We start from the raw sequence: 19429 nt of genomic DNA on the forward strand, positions 1-19429 counted from the left end.
CTCTTTAATTCCACTGAGCAGCAGTGCATTATGGGAAAGGGGCTTCTCTGACAAAACCCTTGAACCTGTCCATTTTTAACATTCAGAAATGTGGATTAAAAACATCGCACAGTATTAAGTTGCACTTAATTATATAATGCACCCAAGCACACACACACACACACACACACACACACACACACACACACACACACACACACACACACACACACACACACACACACACACACACACACACACACACACACACACACACACACACAATCTGGTGAAAGTATACAACATCTGCTCAGTGGGAGTGATCTGTGACTTTGTGCTCTTCTTCCCTGAATGGTTAAAGCCCCCTCCTCTTGACTTTACTTACACACACACACACACACACACACACACACACACACACACGCGCGCACACACACACACACACACACACACACACACACACACACAGCTTAAATACAAACAGACAGGTTTGTAAACACCACCAATGTAATCACGGAGGATTACAGCGTTTCATGCTCGTCTCTCAGAGGCGCCATGACTTGATAGAGGGGGGGTCGGCTTGAACTACCCACAATCCCCCGTCAGGATCACACTCACTCTCTGCTGCTGATGCTAATCCTCTCAGAGGTGGGAGTGTACCTGTGTCTGTAACTTGTGATGACGTCTGTATGTAGGAATGTCTGATATCAGAACGTATTTGCAAATCATCAACCAAGAATCCATCCGTCCATTACATTAAGGGCTGGACCTGATCCCAGCTGTCATTGGGCGAGAGGCAGGGTTACACCCTGGACTGTTCACCAGCCAATCACAGAGCTGACATATAAAGACAGACAACCAGCCACACTCACATTCACACCTACGGACAATTTAGAGTCAGCAGTTAACCTAACGAGCATGTGTTTGGACTGTGGGAGGAAGACGGAGAACCAGGAGAGAACCCACACATGAACGAGGAGAACATGCAGACTCCACACAGAGAGACTCCTGACAGACAGGGATTCAAACCAGGAACCTCCTCACAGAGAGACTCCCGTCAGACGGGGATTCAAACCAGGAACCTCCTCACAGAGAGACTCCCGACAGACGGGGATTCAAACCAGGAACCTCCTCACAGAGAGACTCCCGACAGACGGGGATTCAAACCAGGAACCTCCTCACAGAGAGATTCCCGTCAGACGGGGATTCAAACCAGGAACCTCCTCACAGAGAGACTCCTGACAGACGGGGATTCAAACCAGGAACCTCCTCACAGAGAGACTCCCGACAGACGGGGATTCAAACCAGGAACCTCCTCACAGAGAGACTCCCGACAGACGGGGATTCAAACCAGGAACCTCCTCACAGAGAGACTCCCGACAGACGGGGATTCAAACCAGGAACCTCCTCACAGAGAGACTCCTGAAGGATGGGGATTCAAACCAGGAACCTCCTCACTGTGAGGCGACAGCACTAAACCACTGCTCCACTGTGCAGCACATCAACTAAGAATCAGGAAACAATTCTGTAACTTAAAACAAATGAAACAGCAGGGGCCATCTTTTGTTAGAACAACAACACAAACTTGGATAAAGGCTTAAACATGACTCTGAATGAAAAGACGGATTAAATTACAGAAGAGGAATCAGCAGATGTCCGTGTAAGTGACTGCTCATGTAGAAACAGGGTGTGGACACTGGGAATGTGCTGCTGGCTGTCTTTGTTTATGGAAAAAGAGGATTTGAATTTCACTATGCAGTGAAATGAAGATCTTTTGTTTGAGCGCTCTGTCCCTTCTGTGTTTACATGTCTCTGATTGTGAAGGAGCACTGATGGATGTTGTGTTTAGGTCATGTCATAGAGCCTTTCCTGTGGGTGTTTGTGTGTGAACACATCTCCTTGTGTGACTCTGTTTATGTTTGTTTATGCGGGCTGCATCCATGTGGCAGTGTGGTGTGTGTGAGAAGATGAGAATAATAAAAATGTTTTTCTCAGTGCGTGTTCTAACATCCTCTCTTCTCTCCTCTTCTCTCGTCCTGCAGCTGAGGACTGCCAGCTGCTCTCTCAGATCCCCAAAGTGCGCTGCCTGAGGAACGGCAGGAGAGAGGGTGAGTCTGCAGGGACGATGGGCGGGGCAAAGTGTTTCAGTGAAGAGGGATCGGGGTTATAGATGTGACAATGTGAAGGGTTAGCAGTTAAATATGATGCTGTAGACGTAACACATTCTGTATAAGAGAAGGATTAAGATGGAGAGTTAGCACCTTTTGAAAGTGGATGCAACCCGATCTGTTCTACATAATACAAAGACATTCATTAGAACTACATACAGAGGAAGAACATTTGTGTTTAAGTCATGAGACTACAGATGGATGCTAGGTAACGACTGCGTCAGAGCCAAATCAATTTCACTCTTTACATCATGTACCGTTAAACACAAATGGCTTTTTGCTCTCAAAGCACCTTAAACCTGCATCTTTGTAAGATGCCAGCAGGTTGCAAAAGCTGTTTTCAAACATGCACTCAACCTGACAGAGGTAGACTTGCCCTGTCTGACATCAATCAATCAATCTTTATTTCTATAGCACATTTAAAACAACTTAGATTGACACAATGTAAAAACAACAAATAAAATAACATATAGAATGAAACACAAATTGAATGAATCAAACTCAAATTGTATTAAAAGCCAGAGCAAAGAGGTGAGTTTTAAGCAAAGATGTGAAGTTTCCGATAGGCTGAGCAGTTCTTATATTAACAGTTAGACTGTTCCACAGATTGGGAGGGTTTTTAGGCTGCACCTTGAAACATCCAAGAGCCTCTGGTGTGTTGACCGCATCGCTCTGACTGGAGCGTGGAGGTGCAACAACTCGGACACATATTCTGGCGCCAGCGCATTAAGAGATTTAAAAACAAATAGTAAAATCTTAAACTGGATCCTAAAACCAACAGGAAGCCAGTGAAATGACATGAGGGAAGGGGGTCTGAGTATTTCCAGCTGGGGACATGAGGTTAAAAGAATGACACCAACATGATGAATGAAGCGACAGAGAGTCCGCTATGCAACGTTATAACGGGAATATTTGCCTTTAAATCAATGTTACCCTTTGTATGGCACATTTACAGAAGATACTGGAGAACAGAAAACATAATGAATACTGCACCTGTCACATGCAGACAGTCTATGGTCGTGAGCCGGCCGCAGGATATAAACGCCACCGCCCCCTCTCACTCCTAGCTCGTGGTGAATTTTCCTGAATATTTCATGCTGCGTTCTCACGTCAGCTCACCCTGACTTGACGCGGTACATTTTTGCGGTTAAAGGGGGGATGAAAAATTTGGTTCACACATGCAGCTCGTCCTGTTTAAATTTGAAAGCAGTGTTACAATAAACCGACTCCTCATCAAGAGAAATGATCTTCTAGGGACTCAAACAGTTTTTCTGACAACAGCAGAAAACACATCTCAGCTCTTATAATCTGAGCTTTTTAAAAAAATGACATGTCAAGGTCTTTACTACCAAATGAGGGAATAGTTCCCCATTTGACGAGACGTTATAAATCAGAGGTTCACCCACTCACAAAGACAAACAACGCTCTATAAAGTGTGCGGCATGTTTCCTCGTTGCATCTATGTATAAACAAAGGTTTTAGAATGAATCCCTGTTTTATATGAAATCCTCGACCTTCACAAATCAACGCTCAGTCCAACAAAAAGCAGTAAGAAGCCGTGTTTTGGATTAATTTGGATGTCTCACATTAATCCCTCTTGGTGACTGGGGGGATGCTGCCTGTGTTGCTGCTCTCACTGCAGACTAAAGACTTTGTTTGGGCTTACCAACCACATGCTGACAAAACATGAGCATATTGGAATCAGGCCGCCACCTGAGGAACACGAGCCACAGTGAGCTCATGTTTACTTTTTTTAAAAAAAGTCTCCAAATCCACGGCAGAGAATAAAACAAGAAGAGCAAACTTAATCTGTTTGTTAGCTTTTTGTGACCTGTAAGAAGGGAAATTAATTCTGTGTGTTTTTATCTGGACTAATCTATAACCACAGAGGTTTATAACAAACAGAGTCACAGTCACTGTTGGAATAGATTTTAATATCAGCTTGATGTTCTGCAGCTCCTAATGGTGTCACTCCTTCAGGCATCATCGACTTTCTCCCCTTTAATGTGACAAAATGCTGCAGCCGGAGGTCATCAGGCGCTGGCGCATTAATAATAAATCGACCCGCAGTCACAGCAAACCAACATGAAGCGGCAGGCTGCTGCTGATATCTGATCTGCATCATCTGAAAAGTCATCTTTGAGTTTTTCTGGTGTTTGAACTATTTGTATTCTTGTGTACATATTGGTTACATCAGTGATAATTTAACAGTTTTCCTCAGTTATTCTCAAATCTCTGTATTTTGAAATCTTTGTTTACAACCTCTATTCGTTGTCTCACATTGTTTGAAGCCTTTTGGCGGGCATGAATGCAAAATAGGATTTATGTCTCAACTGCAACACTCTGAGTTTGTGATGATTTGATTCACTTTTTGTCCATAAAATTGACTTAGACAAACTCTTAAAATGTTGGTTTTTTTCAGCCAACAAAAAAGAGAGACAAACGTAAAAAAAACAATTTTTTTAATAACACAGAGAAGAGAAAGTGCCCGTCTTAGATAAGCTCAATTTTTTCAAAATAGTTGGCAGCTCTGTAGAAAAAGCCGAGAACACATTAAAGCGCTTTAATTCAAGAATACATTAAGATTTCAGATTAGGTTTGGCTTTAAGCTCAGACCAAGATGACTCCTCGGGGCCTGCAGAAGGAGGCGGGATCTGTGGATCTCAGCTCAACCAGTGTGGTTCATTTCCTACCAGGGTAGATCACCATGGTAACGTAAAGGTCACATATTAAACGTCTTTTAAACCAGTGTTCATATGTCTCAGTGCTTTCTGCTGTCTGTACTCGTTGTTTGCAGCTCTCTGATCCGCCTCCCTAACAAACTGCGTCTCTGAGAAGTTTGATTTTAAAAAGATGTCGACTCTCATCACTCCGTCCCGAGGGATCATACGTCTGTGGAGCATTAATACATCAATCCAGTGATAATCCCTAATGATGCTGCAAGACGTTCACTGGGGCCAAACAAGAAAATCCTCTGAGAGAAAGTTACACGGCTGCTTTCTGTTCATTTTTCACTAAAGCACAATTAGCTTTTCAAATGATTTCACAAGTTTCTATTTTAAACAACTTGGGAGAAGCTGTTTAATTAACAGTAGATGCTGCAGAAAATCAACCCCCTTCACAGCCCCTCCCCCCTCCCTCCCCACGCGTTTGAAGCTGTGATGTAGACACACTGTTAACGAAGACAAACACCTGAAACCATCGGTTCCACTCGGCCTGCAGCGATCCTGCTCTTAAATAGATTCAACTCTCGACCTTTTTGTTTTCCCCACAAGAATCTTTAAGAGGTTTCAGGGCAAAGCTGGAGACGGTCTGGTTTCTACTGCAGACTAATCCAATTAACGCCTTTCATTTCAAAGGGCTGCTTGTTGTGAAGAAGCTCTTTCACCTCTAGGAAAAAAGAAACACGTATTTAATGAGCAAAAGGGAGCAAGGTCTTTGAACTTTTCAAGGTCCTCAAAGGGAAAACTGACACTGGTAAAAAAATCCTGAAAATGTCCTTTTAATGGTCGCTGTGATGTTTTTCTGATTCTTGCCGATAACTGATGCTACGGGGAAACTGAATTGTAGCAGCATGTGAAAATGCAGCAAGAAATATTCAGGGGGGGGGGGGGGGGGGGGGGGGGAAGTGAAGTTTATATCCTCTTATCTCTGTGCATGTGATGAAACTGCTTTATTATGTTTTTCTGTTTGCCAGTATGTTTTGTTTTGTTATGACTTATAATTCTGAATTCATGAAACGATGCATTGATATAAAGTCTAAAAATGAACTGTCATCATAGCGTCAGACTCTGCTCACTTCTATACTTTTCACGTCATGTCAAGATTTCACTGACAACCTGCAGGAAGTTTTCTTGACATTTTTACAGGTGCTTGAGTGAAAACGGCTTTGGAATCTCAATCTGTAAAAATAGAACGTTTACCGTACAAAATAAATTCAGCTCATGTGACCAAAGGATTCTGTTGCAGACATTTTAGCTCTTTTTGCAGCCACTGGTTAAAAAAATGTACTGGAGCAATTCTAAAACAGTTGTACGTTTCAGTCTTTACAGACCCCAAAATATGTAAAATAATTGAGCCGAGTTGTTAAAAATACTGGAAGTAACAGTTGGGCTCCTGCTTAGCTAATAAAAAGATATACCGCTTCATTCAGGCAGTCAGACGGCGACTCTCTGTCACATGTTACTGACATTTTGAACCAGCGGTTTAACATCAGCTGTCCCTTTGCCACGCTAGGCATCATAATGTCCTGCAGCGAGGAGAGATATTTGGCATGTTTTCAGTCTCCTTCAATGTCCTCTGTCCCGTGTTCCTCCCTCAGGTCTCATCCGGTCACGTGTGCGAGGAGCCAACACGGCCTCGGCCTCCATCCTGACCTTCTTGGACAGCCACTGCGAGGTCAACAGTGATTGGCTGCAGCCGATGATCCAGAGAGTCAAGGAGGTAGAGACCCACATGCACACTCTGCAATTAGACCCTTAATCAACGCTGCCAACACACACACACACACACACACACACACACACACACACACACACACAGATATGCATGCTTTTTACAGGGGGAACACTTTCTCTTCGACGCTCGCTCCAGGGGATTTTAGCCCTCTTTTCATGCTGGATTTTATTGGCTGTGATGTAATCTGTTGGCATTGCATGTAGTTAAATAAACACTCAATATGTTCAGCTAAGATTTAAGTCAGTACCAGATGTCACACTCCACTTGGCTGCTGCTGGAAACAGAAACAGTGTGGTGCCATTTTCCCAACCAATCCGTTTTGTTCCCACTCGATCATCGAGCTGGTCTGTTTTGTGTTGTTGCCGTGGTTTGTGGCGTTCTCAGTGACAGCATCAGCGCTGGCTTCAGGCCGTATGCTCGGCCCTTTTCTGATTTTTATAATACGGTGGGAAGATTCTCCAGATTCACCACATCTTTAAGTAGATTAAGCAACAGGGACACTGAGACCACATCCATGCCTGAGTGTTCCTCAATTCAAAACATGAACCGGAGATAATGCAAATCCAGCCACTCCTCATTATCTGAGGGGATTTTTATTCCCCTGGTAAACCCACAGGAACCTTCAAGGCTGTTTTATACAGAGCACTTTTCTGCAACGCTTTCAACAACGTCATATAAACAAAGCGTGCATGGAATTTAAAAATATGATTATGAGACGTGTAAAGGTGTGCACTCGCTTAAACAGAAGTGTGTGGTAATTTGATTAGGAGCGATGCAGCTGTGGAAAGAAACCTTCATCACGCACTCATGAGTAATATGTGTTCGCTGGCTCTCCTCCCTCCCTCTGACATTATTACAAACCTGTGACCGGGCTCTAACCAGAACAGCTGCTTCACTAAATCCCCTGCCATCACCTCCAATCACAGGCCAATGCTCCCGCTGACTCTGCAGAAGGAGCTGCTTTATTTCAGATTATTCACGTCTTGACTCTCAGACTGAACTGTTTCCAGTGTTCTTCTTTTGTTTATCCACTCGCTTCACTTTCAGGAGGAGCTGCAGCTGCCCCGATTCCCTTCAACTTTTTATTCATAAGACTTTAAATATTGTGGAAAAACACTTAGCTCTCTTCTTCCCTCGATGCACAAAGAACAGATTCAACATGAAATTTACATAATACATTAATAAACACGAAATAACAAACTAAAACAGCAAAATCGCCCGACATCATAAATACATGAGGGAGAACATCTACAGCCAGATGCGTCCGCCTCAGAGTCATTTAACATCCTCTTAAAATCCTCCAATGAGAGCAGCTCGTTGAGTCTCAGCTCTTTCTGTAACTCGTTCCAAGTAAAGGGAGCAGCAATCTTAAACGCTTTTTCCCCCCAGTTCAGCTCTTTGACCTTTGGAACAGACAGTAAGAAAAGATCCTGAGAACGGAGATTATATGTTCCTGTACTCTTTTGACTGATTTAGGTCAGAAGGTCTGAAGGAAGTCGACCAAAGATAGACTTGTAGATAAGAAGAGAGCAGTGATTAAGTCTGCGTATGGACAAAGAAGACCAGGCAACATGTTCATACAACAAACATGTAGGGGTGAGTGGTTGAAAATAAGCTCTGTGATACACAGAGTCCAGAGAGTGTAAGCTTTGAGACGAGGTGTGCATAGCGCTCAAAAATCTGTTAAAATCTGAGAAACTCATCTTGAATCTGAGACAATCTGTTCAATGTTCAATGATGTTCCACACAGGTGTATGTGTTAGGTAGGTAGGTAGGTTATGTTATTTGTACCTGTAAGTAGACCCTCATGTTGGTGTTTTTCATGCTAGAATTGACTTTCTTACATTTTGTTTCAGGTGATAGAAATACAGATGTTTAGCAATAACCTTTGGAGAGGCCGGCTGTCAGTTTTCCTACTCTGCTAATAAGTCAGGTTTGCTGTTTCCCCCTCTGTTTCTGGTCTTAAAGGTCACATATCCTCCTCCTCTTCTTCAGTTTAAATAAGTCTCAGACCTCCTCAAAACATGTGTGTGAAGTTTCTTGTTCTAAATCCACTCTGATCCTGTATTTGATCATGTCTATAAACCCCTCTATTTCAGCCCTGCTCAGAACAGGCTGTTTCTGTGTCTGTACCTTTAAATATGTAAATGAGCTGTGTCTGACCACGCCCCCTCTCTGGAAGGTGCTTGGGTGTACTCGGTGCTTTCTCGCTCCATGTCCTATTGTTTACGGTGAGAAGGCAGACTCAGAGGGCAGAACAAACACCTAGCTGTGGGAGTGTCACCCATCTGGGGGAGGGGCTACTGCCCTTTGTGATGTCATGAAGGGAAAATCTCCAAACGGCCTGTTTGAGCACACATTTTCTGAAAAGTGGAGCAGGGAGGAGACAGAGAGGATGGACTTTTCTCATGATTGGGGGGTTTGTAGACAGACTAGAGACACATGTTAGAGTTAGAGGAACATGGTGAAGTGGATTTTAAAGAATATGTGACCTTTAATGCTAAGCTAAGTTTACCATTTCCTGATTGTAGTTTAGTAATTACACTCATGTGTAGTTTATCTCCCAATTTGTTGATAGAAAAGAAGCTCTCTTTATTTACAGCAGGAAGTAAGCTCTTCTGAAGGTCACTGAGGCTGTTTGTTCACAAACTCATTGAAAAGCTGTGCATGTAACAAACCTGATATTCCTCCCACATATTCAGGAGTCTGTACTCCACAAAATAAAACCTCCATGTTTTATTCAGGAGACTCTGCACATTGTGAGTTCATGCACATCGTTTATACACTCACTCACTCCGTGTATGTGATTCCACACACTCATCCTCTGGGCTCCCGGCAGCTGTGACTCATCCAGCTTGCATTACAATCTCTTTAGTCTGGTGTTCATGAGAGCGCCGGGCTCAGTGATAATTCACCAGCTCCTCTGCCTGGCTGATACATCCGTCTGTCAGAGACCTCCGTCCTGGGTTCATAAAGACCTTCAGTGCAGGAACACTGATGAAGGATATCCGTCCAGACCGCTCTTAGATGGAGCATTATGACACTTTCTTAATTTAGAAGTGCTTTGATTAAATTAGTAATGAAGAGCAAGTAATGAGATCTCCACTTACAACTGTTTAGGGATTAGAGATTTAGGTTCAGCGAGAGGTAAAGCCTAACATTAGCACTCTCTCTAATGTGGTCGCTCTCTGAGGGTGGCATTTATTAAATCTCTGCAGACTTTCTTAAACGTGATCGTCCTTTTTAGACCGCGGAGAATAAAGAGAATATTTGCCACATCAGTTTTCTTTCATACATCTGAACCGTTTACAATCATAATGTCTGTAACAAGTGTTCTTCTTCTGAAGGCAAAATCTCTGGAAAAACTGGAGGGAATATCTTTTAATTTAACGTCCGCTTGAGCCAAATTAACTTAGGGAAGGTTTCTGGGCTAGTGTGACCTCGCCCGTCCCTCATCATATTGTACTTTGTAGTATCGTATCTGATATTTTGCCCCTCCTCTAAAAGATTTAGATGAGCCCTTTCCTTTTCAATTTTGTCTTTTTTTTTCTCTTTTTTTTTAAATTGGACAGCTTAAGAGAGAAAGGAAATGTTGGGAGGTTAGATCATGCAGCAAAGGGCCGAGGTCGGATTTGAACCCACAGCCCTGGCGGCGGGGACTTATAGCCTCTGAACATGAGGCTTCTGACATATCCACTAGACGCTGACTAGACTCTTCTCCTCTGTCGCCCCCCGGTGGTGGAATGAACTTCCAAACTCCATGTGATCTGCAGAGTCCCTCTGCACCTTTAAGAAAAAGCTAAAGACCCAGCTCTTTCATGAATACCTACTAACTTAATGATGATGGTCTCCATATTATTGATGATGATGATGGTAATGACGATGGTTTTTGTTTGATAACGACGACTTATAAGATGGTTTCTATACTGATTAGAGCTCTCAAGAACTGCCCTCAATGTTGTGCTTTGCCTCTGGTCACTTCCTGTCAGCACCTGTGTGTCCAATCAGACTCAAAGCTGATCGTTTGCTCTTACTGACATTGTTCCCTTTTTTCTAGATCCTTGCTTGTGTTGTTCTTACTCTCTGATGTACGTCGCTTTGGATAAAAGAGTCTGATAAGTGAATTGTAGAATTGTAGCTATGGGTGCTCTGGTGCCTCTGTCATCCTGTGAGAAATCCTGATGGATACAATCTGTAGCTTCACTGGTTACCACGACGGCAAACAACCTCAAAGCGTCGTCCATCTTTTCTTCTTCTAATCCGTACCGCATATAAAAAAAAGGCCTCGCCACACAGCGTATGAGCGATAAGCATGCATGAAAGAGGAATGATTCAGGGCAGACAGTGTGTCCTCTGTTGGGCTCTTACTCAGACACTGATGTGACATTACTGGGTGATGAAGCAGAGGGAAAGAGATCTGAACATGTCAAAGGGCATTTGGAAAACTGTGAAATTCATTCTGCACACACGGCACATCCTCATGTGTCATGCAGGGCGCTTTCCTGATGTTCTCCAGTTCATTTCTCATTTCCTTTTCTCTCTGTTTCATCGTCTTATTACAAGTCAGCAGCAGAAACGCACAAAGAAAGAAAGGGTTAAATTCTTTATTGGCAGCATTAGACAAGAAGTACGAGACAGCATTTTTACACGGTTATAAATCCAGAGGCAGAGAGAGAGAGAGGAGATATTGAGAGATCATCAGTGACATCTATCTGGAAGTGCGGCCTCTATGAGATAAACCACAGAGGCTCATTAAAAGCTCAATAAATGTGTGTTGTTTAAAAAGCCGTCGAGCACATCACTTTCTCAAATTGCTCTCCAGCAGAGAGTTGTTTCACGCTCGCTCTTCACCCGCTTGTTTTGCTGCAGCGAAGTTCGCCCGGGTTCAGTGTATGAGCGCACAGGGGGGGGGGGGGGGACGGCTTTGATTGGAAACAGTCACTCAGTTTGTGCTAAGCTGTTCCAACACACACACACACACACACACACACACACACACACACACACACACACACACACACACACACACACACACACACACACACACACACAGACACACACACACACACACACACACACACACACACACACACACACACATGCAGATGCCTTATGGGCAAACAGCAGTGTTGGCACAAACCCACGTCCAGAGAGTCAGTATCAGCGATCAACAGTCCTCGACCTCTGCGTGTTTATTTTATGGTTCATGTCACATCTGCAGCAGGAGGTTGTTTATCAGTTCAGAGTTTATTTCTCATTAATTGATCATGAACTGTGAGAAGAATTCAGCCACAATCTTTCCACAATGTTTTTTCTTTGTGGCAGAAAAAATAACAAAGCAGTCGTCCTCCGTCTGCACTCCTCTCATACGAGTAGTGTCTGTGTGTGTGCTCTGCCGGTGATCAGGGGTGAAAAAGAGTAAAAGAAGACACTAAGTGGTAAAAGTCACCCCAAGTCGCAGAGCGGTTAAAAACTATGTGTATAAATATGATGACCTTCAGTCTTTGCCGAGCTCTGAACGATAATGTGTCCGTCCTTCTCCGTCTCTGCAGGATCATACTCGAGTGGTCAGCCCCATCATCGATGTCATCAGCCTGGATAACTTCGCCTACTTGGCTGCCTCTGCTGACTTGAGAGGAGGTCAGGACACACAAAACACACAAATCATGCAATAACAATAACAGCTGCAAGCTCACAGCTGCGGTCGAGGAAAACCCCTGCTTCCCAGTAAACACTGGATTCCATCAATTTCCCTGCAAGATCAATTAAAAAAAAAACAACTGAAGTCAATTTGGAAGTAAAGTTTGCAAAGATCCTGAGTGTTCTCGCAACAACTGAGAGCTTTAATGAAAGATTTTCTGTAAGGAATGTAGCTGTGATTTGCCTTTTAAAAGAGACTGTCCGGTTGACAACAAAATCAGCCGGCCTAAAACCCCTCACATCATTATGTCTTCATTCTTCTGCTCTCTGTGACTCTCTGTCTCTCTTTTCTCTTCAGGGTTTGACTGGAGCCTCCACTTCAAATGGGAGCAGATTCCCATCGAGCAAAAAATGGCGAGGAGTGACCCCACTCAGCCAATCAGGTTTGTCCACAGTGCCCATCATCATACATCAGTTAATGAAGCTTTATTTATTTAACACGTTTCATATTAAATCAAATATGTTTCCATATTGTTGATCTATTTTTTGTTTTGTGAAAGAAAGAGAAAACAACAGTTTGTCCATCTTATTCTGTTAAACAGTATCTTGTGTTATTAGGAAAGGGGGCAGGTATTACAAGTTTTCTTCTTCCTGCTCCTGTTTGCTCATGAACAGTGTTTCAGGATTATGAGAAAATATTTCTTGTTGTGTTTTATTGTGTTGAATCCAAACACTGAAATGAGCAAATAAATCAAATATGAAATGAAATTTAAAGGTGCTTTACAGCCACTGAAAACAAGAAAACGCATCAAATAATGACTGAACAAAAAGGGAATTTAGTAGTAGAGACTTAAACACAGCATCAGCAATAAAATATATAAGAAGGTAAAGCAATCCCACTCTTCCCCCAACAAGCTTGTTTGGCTCTTTTTTTAACTCAGGTTAAGAGAGAAGCGTGTTTGAGCGATGCTTAGTCTCAAACTTTTTTTAAATTTATGAAACCCAAAACAGCCTTTTTAACATCAGTCCTCCGGATAATATCTAGATTTCAGGAGGAATTTCAGGAGGAATGCGTTTGAGATTCTCCCGACCTTGTTGTTCAAACAGGCTCCTCACAGCGGGAGACTATCCCTGTCAGACAGGAGAGGGGGGACGGGGGGTCTCACAAGGAAGTAGCAGACGAAGCAACACATATACATCTCCTCCTGAAAATAATAGTTTTTCATGAGTTTTCTGCAAGTGTGAAAGCCCTATAAGTTACTGGAAGCTCTGCAGCCTTGATCCTGCAAAGAATGCAAACACAATGTGTTATCATGTTTGTTGTTTTGCTGTTTTATGTCCAACTTTAAATCTAAATGCAGAACTCTCTATCACAGAATTCAGAATCTCAAAAATATCTACAAACTCTTTTTTGCTGCACTGAATTAGAAAACAGTTTGAAGATTTCTCTTTATTAGTACATTTCTCGGAGTAAGAGTGTGTGCTCCAGCAGGTGGAGAGAATTTGTCTTTACTTCCTGCTTTTCTTTTCTGCAGGACTCCCGTCATCGCTGGAGGGATCTTCGTCATGGACAAGAGCTGGTTCAACCACCTGGGCCAGTACGACACCCACATGGACATCTGGGGAGGAGAGAACTTTGGTGAGCCTAAATGATATGCAGCAGAAGTTTTCCTAGTTCTTTCTTTCAGCTTATTTTTATCTGCTGTTTAAGAAATGAAGCAGGTGAACGTCACTCAGACCGATGTGTGGATGATGCAGATCACACAACGTGATAAATACAAGCCTGCAGACTTTAACCTCCTCCTCCGTGTCTGTCCTCCTGCAGAGCTTTCTTTCCGGGTGTGGATGTGCGGAGGAAGCCTGGAGATTCTTCCCTGCAGCCGCGTCGGTCATGTGTTCAGGAAGAGACACCCGTACGACTTCCCTGAAGGCAACGCGCTCACCTACATCAAGTGAGTGTTTTAAATCTGTGAGAAAGCTGACATCCTGTTTGCTGTGTGGTGTTAATGGTCTTTTCACCTTTGAAATGTGAAGTGCTGTATGTATGTATATGAACACTACACTACCCAGGAGAGTGTTTTTGTTTTTATCTCCCCTCCGAAACAAAATCTTTCCTCCTGACTCGGAGATTTACAACACAGATTAAATAAACCTGACAGAGACGGGTCAAATGCTCCTCTCTCTCTCTCTCTCTCTCTCTCTCTCTGTCTCTCTCTCTCTCTCTCTCTCTCTCTCTCTCTCTCTCTGTCTCTCTCTCTCTCTCTCTCTCTCTCTCTCTCTCTCTGTCTCTCTCTCTCTGTCTCTCCCTCTCCTCTCTCTCTCTCTCTGTCTCTCTCTCTCTCTCTCTCTCTCTGCTCTCTCTCTCTCTCTCTCTCTCTGTCTCTCTCTCTCTCCCTCTCCCCTCTCTCTCTCTCTCCCTCTCCCTCTCTCTCTTCTCTGCTCTCTCTCTCTCTCTCTCTCTCTCTCTCTCTTCTCTCTCTCTCTCTCTCTCTCTCTCTCTCTCTCTGTCTCTCTCTCTCTCTCTCTCTCTCTCTCTCTCTCTCTGTCTCGCTCTCTCTCTCTCTCTCTCTCTCTCTCTCTTCTCTCCCTCTCTCTCTCTCTCTCTCTCTCTCCCTCTCTCTCTCTCCCTCTCCCTCTCTCTCTCTCTCTCTCTGTCTCTCTCTCTCTCTCTCCCTCTCTCTCTCTCTCTCTCTCCCTCTCCCTCTCTCTCTCTCTCTCTCTCCCTCTCCCTCTCTCTCTGTCTCTCTCTCTCTCTCTCTCTCTCTCCCTCTCCTCTCCTCTCTCTCCCTCTCCCTCTCCCTCTCTCTCTCTCCCTCTCCCTCTCTCTCTCTCCCTCTCTCTCTCTCTCTCTCCCTCTCCCTCTCTCTCTGTCTAATGCAGTTTTCTGCTTACATCCTCAGAGAGCTGTCCACTTGTGTTTTGGGGGAGCGTAGCTATCTGTCTCATAAGACTGTTAAACACTTTATGATCTAATAATAACATTTAACATTTAAAAAAAGGAAATTGTGAATCCATGTTCACCTGGGATGATGAATGAAGAAGCTTACTCATACCAGATTAAAGTAGCATCTATCTTCAAGAGCGGGTTGTTTCATTTTGAGAAGAAAGCGTACTGATTTTGCGTTCAGATTTTTTTGATACTTTCCCTTTGTACGCTGCTAGTGCTTACATTTGCTCAGTTTTTGCTCAAGAAAATCTGCTGACTCTCAGATATGTTGCTTTTTGCACAAATACCAGCACTTGAATAAAAATGATGATTGCAAAATCTCCCCCATCCCCCATTCTCACATCCTGATGTTCTCTGTCTCTCTTCAGCTGTCCAATCTCATAGGATTATCTAATAAAGACAAAAAAAAACGTCAAAAAGCTTTAGACTAGTAAGAAAAGATATTAACAAAAAGATACAGCTGCTGTCATAATCTTCAAAACAGTCAGATTCGGTCTCTTTGGTCTTTTAGTCCTCACTCACGGACACACCTTTAGGATTTAAGGAGGAGGACATTTCTGATGGAGATGTGTTTTTATCCCGGTGTCTGCGGTCTCCTGAGTGAGACAAGTTGTCATCAGAACTTCCTGCAGGAATACCAGCAGCATTACAGTCATTGCTCTGTGTGAGCAGGTGTCGTGTGTGTGTGTGTGTGTGTGTGTCTGCAGGAACACGCGGCGGGCGGCTGAGGTGTGGATGGACGAGTACAAACAGTATTACTACTCTGCGAGGCCGTCGGCCCAGGGAAAGGCCTTTGGCAGGTCAGTCTGTGATGCCGTCACTCTTTCCTCTACGTTTGGTTAATCTCTGTACAGGTCACATGTTTTGTTTTGTATTCTCTCTATCTCACATGCAACAATCTGTAATGTTTCAATCAAACAATAAAGCTGAGAAATTGTTTGTAACCTCTCCTCCATTTCTACTCTGCTCAGCTGAGTCTAAATGTCAAGCGGAGATCTTTTTGTCTTCCTCCCTTCGTCTTCCTTCTCTCTCTGATCTTCTCTCGTGTTTTCTTTTTTCAGCATTACAGACCGCCAGACGCTGCGGCGGAAGCTCGACTGCAAACCTTTCCGCTGGTACATGGAGAACGTCTATCCTGAGCTCAGGTACGACTCTCTGACCGAGCGGCTGTCATTAATGTTGAGCTGCTTTATTCAGACGACCTGAGTTATATCTACAAGGTCAGCTATCAGTGTGCATCATTAGCTCTGGAAACCTCTGACACCTAGTGGTTAAAATGGATACTGCAGTCTAGATTCTAAACATCATAGAGAGCTGTCCCCCCCCTCGATGCTCACACAGGTCACCATGTGGTGGACTCTGAAGCTTCAGTGTTTATCCAGCTCTGCATGGGTCTGTAAACCTTTCTGTGTTCTAACCTCTCTCCATTTTTCAAAAGCATCTCCAATATTGATCCTAGTTTGAGCACGTTTCTGCTCGTGGAGCTTATTAGAAACATGCAGAGGCTTTTTAGGTCGGGTACAATCACTTCTATCTGAACCACTTCTCTTGCCCGCTTCCATCGCTGCAACACCTGTTGACCTGATAACTGCTCTCATATCTGACAAACAACTCTAAAACAGTCGTAAGAAATAAGAGGCTCTGTGTTTCTTTTGATCGATTATTCGAGTCTGACGTGAGCCTGAAATGATTTTCGGCTCTTATTTCCTTTCAAAAAGAAAAGCTGCAGCAGGAATTGTTTTTTTATTAAATCAGAAATAATCCTGCAACTCCTTTGGGTGTCATGGCCTCAAAGTTCAGAACCAGAGATCTAAATTTATCTGGCTGGGAACCTCTGAGTGGTTTTGTGTGGATCTGCTCCATGTCAGGTTTCAGGAAAAGAAAGCTGCGGTCTCTGGAATTATGGTTGTATATTTTCATAAGTATGTGTTGTAATAGGGAGTATTACTTGTGGTGGGATTCAGTTTCTCAACAGGGCGACCCGTCAACTCAACCCATGTGTTCTTTATCGCTGTAATACGACCTCTGATCGACCTCTCTCTCCTCTCTGTGAACGGCTCCCTCAGGGTCCCCGAGCAGGAAGCCGTGTCCAGCGTGCTTAAACAAGGCGGTCTGTGTCTGGAGACCCGCGGGACGGACGGCCTCGGACTGGCAGAGTGCAGGGGCATCGGAGCGAACCGGCCGCAGTCACAGGTCAGGACTCGGCCACTAGGGGGAGACTGTGAGGTCTCTATTATCACCAGAGAATGTGAAAGAAATGTGCAGGAATTTGACCTGATGACACCTGTGTGAGGAAGTATATCAGGGGATTTTAATGGTTTAATACATTAATCTACAACTTTGGAATAAAATAAGAGACTACTGCATATATGTTCTTTATAAATATGTTTTAATCCAACAGATAGTTTTGTTAACACGAGTGTTATGGTGAATTTTGTGTTTGGATGTTGGTTGATTTTGTATATGAAAAAAAAAAAGAAAGTTGATTAACAAACTGGATTTTAGAATTCATGCATGAAAAGGATAAACAGAAGAACCAGAGAAAAGCAAATGTGTGTGTGTGTGTGTGTGTGTGTGTGTGGTTGGGGGGGGGGGGGGGGGGTGGTAGATCCGACCGGACCATGGATCTGGAGAGAGCTCTCACTCTTTGTATCGCAGCAGATTTGGGTTAAAATATATCGGAAAATCCAAAGTTTTCTTCAGCTTTGGAAGCTTTTTATAACTCTTCAGCACTAAATTAATCAACAGTAAAATAAAATAATGGAAATTGAATAATTTTAAAATGTGTATTTGAACGTATTGGAGTCTCGAACATTTTGACATCCTTATTTACGAGATAGGAAAGGTTAAAAAAAAAAAAAAGTAACCTGAAATTAACTCCAGCTGTCAGAAAAATAATATGAATAAGACTAACTTTTAATACCAAGTTTTTCATCTTTAAAGTTGGCTGCTTCTTATCCACTGGTGGGACCAAAAAAACAGTTTAAAATGCTGACACAATCGCCGCCATTACCGCGGGTGCAGCCGCCACCATCACACACTGCGCGCGACCTGACGCAGTTAAAAACACATCCCCATTCAGTGTGTATTTAAAGCTGATTGCACGCTGTGCTGGGGAAGACAGCGACACACACCAGACCTGCTGAGCAACTTTTTCACATCTTTTCTCCCTCATGAGGTCATAATGATGCATTTAAAGAAAACGGCGGGATATTGTTCTGTAAATAAACCTTGTCGAGCGCTCTTTTGATTGAAAGTTAAAGAGGGAGCAGCGGAGTCGGGCAGAGCGCTCGCAAGCTAGCGGTCTGTGCTTCACAGCTTTCACTGCAGGCTGAGAGCTCGACTACCGTACTGTAGTGAGTAGGAGAGCAAACTCCTCAAAGAGAAAACAGACGGGACTAAACGAGCGACACAGAAACTGCACAATGTAGACTTCACTGAACACGATAGAAATCATCACCCAGGAAATTATGTGCAATTTTTTGAGCGATTAACGGCCGCAATCCATTTTTAGTGAATCCAGTCCTGAGTGTTTTAGTGTCACCCAGGAAGACCGTTTAAACTTTTTTTTTTCTCTCTGAGAGACCTTCAGAAACAGAGAGCGTCTTATAGAACTGATTTTAGAAAGAGTTTGCTCATGTGAAGTACCGGTTTCTGATCACACTGAACCTGAGGGACAGACTTCAGCGCCGTGTTGCGTCGGTCTGTAAGAATGTCCTCGATTGTATTTCTCTGAAAAAAAGGAAACATAAACTATGAAAACTCACATGAACGTTTAACCTTCATGTTACGCCAACATCCCTCTGAGTCTTCATCCTCTACACTGAGCAAAAGTCCCTCTGTTGCCATGGTTACAGCTCCAACAAACACATGTACACACAATCATCACGGCAGGAGCAACACGCCAAGACTTAATGTGCATTTAATGATGGGAGCCAACGTGAGTCATGATTCATTAATGAAGCGTTACGCCACCACGGCTATGATCAGGCGTGTTTGTGTTACCTAATCTGAAACCTGAGCTTCACTTTGAGACAGGCGAGTGATGAAGAAGGATTCAGGAATGTGGAACTGATAGCAAACGAGGATCAGGACAGTTAATGTGAAGAGACAGTGGGAATAGATTTTTCTTTTCCGGGGATAAATCCCACACTCTGATCGTTGATTTCATGCTGGATCTCTTTAAATCAGTCGTTGTTTCTGATTGATAGAAGAAGAAACTTCTCATCCAGGAGGA

General features: G+C 43.5%; 1 protein-coding gene across 1 annotated transcript in view; it reads left to right on the forward strand.

The window, feature by feature from the left end:
* galnt16 (UDP-N-acetyl-alpha-D-galactosamine:polypeptide N-acetylgalactosaminyltransferase 16) overlaps positions 1 to 19429 on the forward strand; it is a 39968-nt gene that overhangs the window by 15453 nt on the left and 5086 nt on the right. Inside the window, exons 5-13 of the mRNA XM_061062412.1 lie at positions 2022 to 2087; positions 6469 to 6590; positions 12158 to 12245; positions 12604 to 12688; positions 13781 to 13884; positions 14071 to 14197; positions 15900 to 15992; positions 16254 to 16337; positions 17259 to 17385. Of these exons, the coding sequence (XP_060918395.1) occupies positions 2022 to 2087; positions 6469 to 6590; positions 12158 to 12245; positions 12604 to 12688; positions 13781 to 13884; positions 14071 to 14197; positions 15900 to 15992; positions 16254 to 16337; positions 17259 to 17385 (896 nt within the window). The remainder of the gene's footprint in view (positions 1 to 2021; positions 2088 to 6468; positions 6591 to 12157; positions 12246 to 12603; positions 12689 to 13780; positions 13885 to 14070; positions 14198 to 15899; positions 15993 to 16253; positions 16338 to 17258; positions 17386 to 19429) is intronic.

This window comes from Labrus mixtus, chromosome 18 (genome assembly GCF_963584025.1).
Source record: "Labrus mixtus chromosome 18, fLabMix1.1, whole genome shotgun sequence".
NCBI classification, from domain to species: Eukaryota; Metazoa; Chordata; class Actinopteri; order Labriformes; family Labridae; genus Labrus; species Labrus mixtus.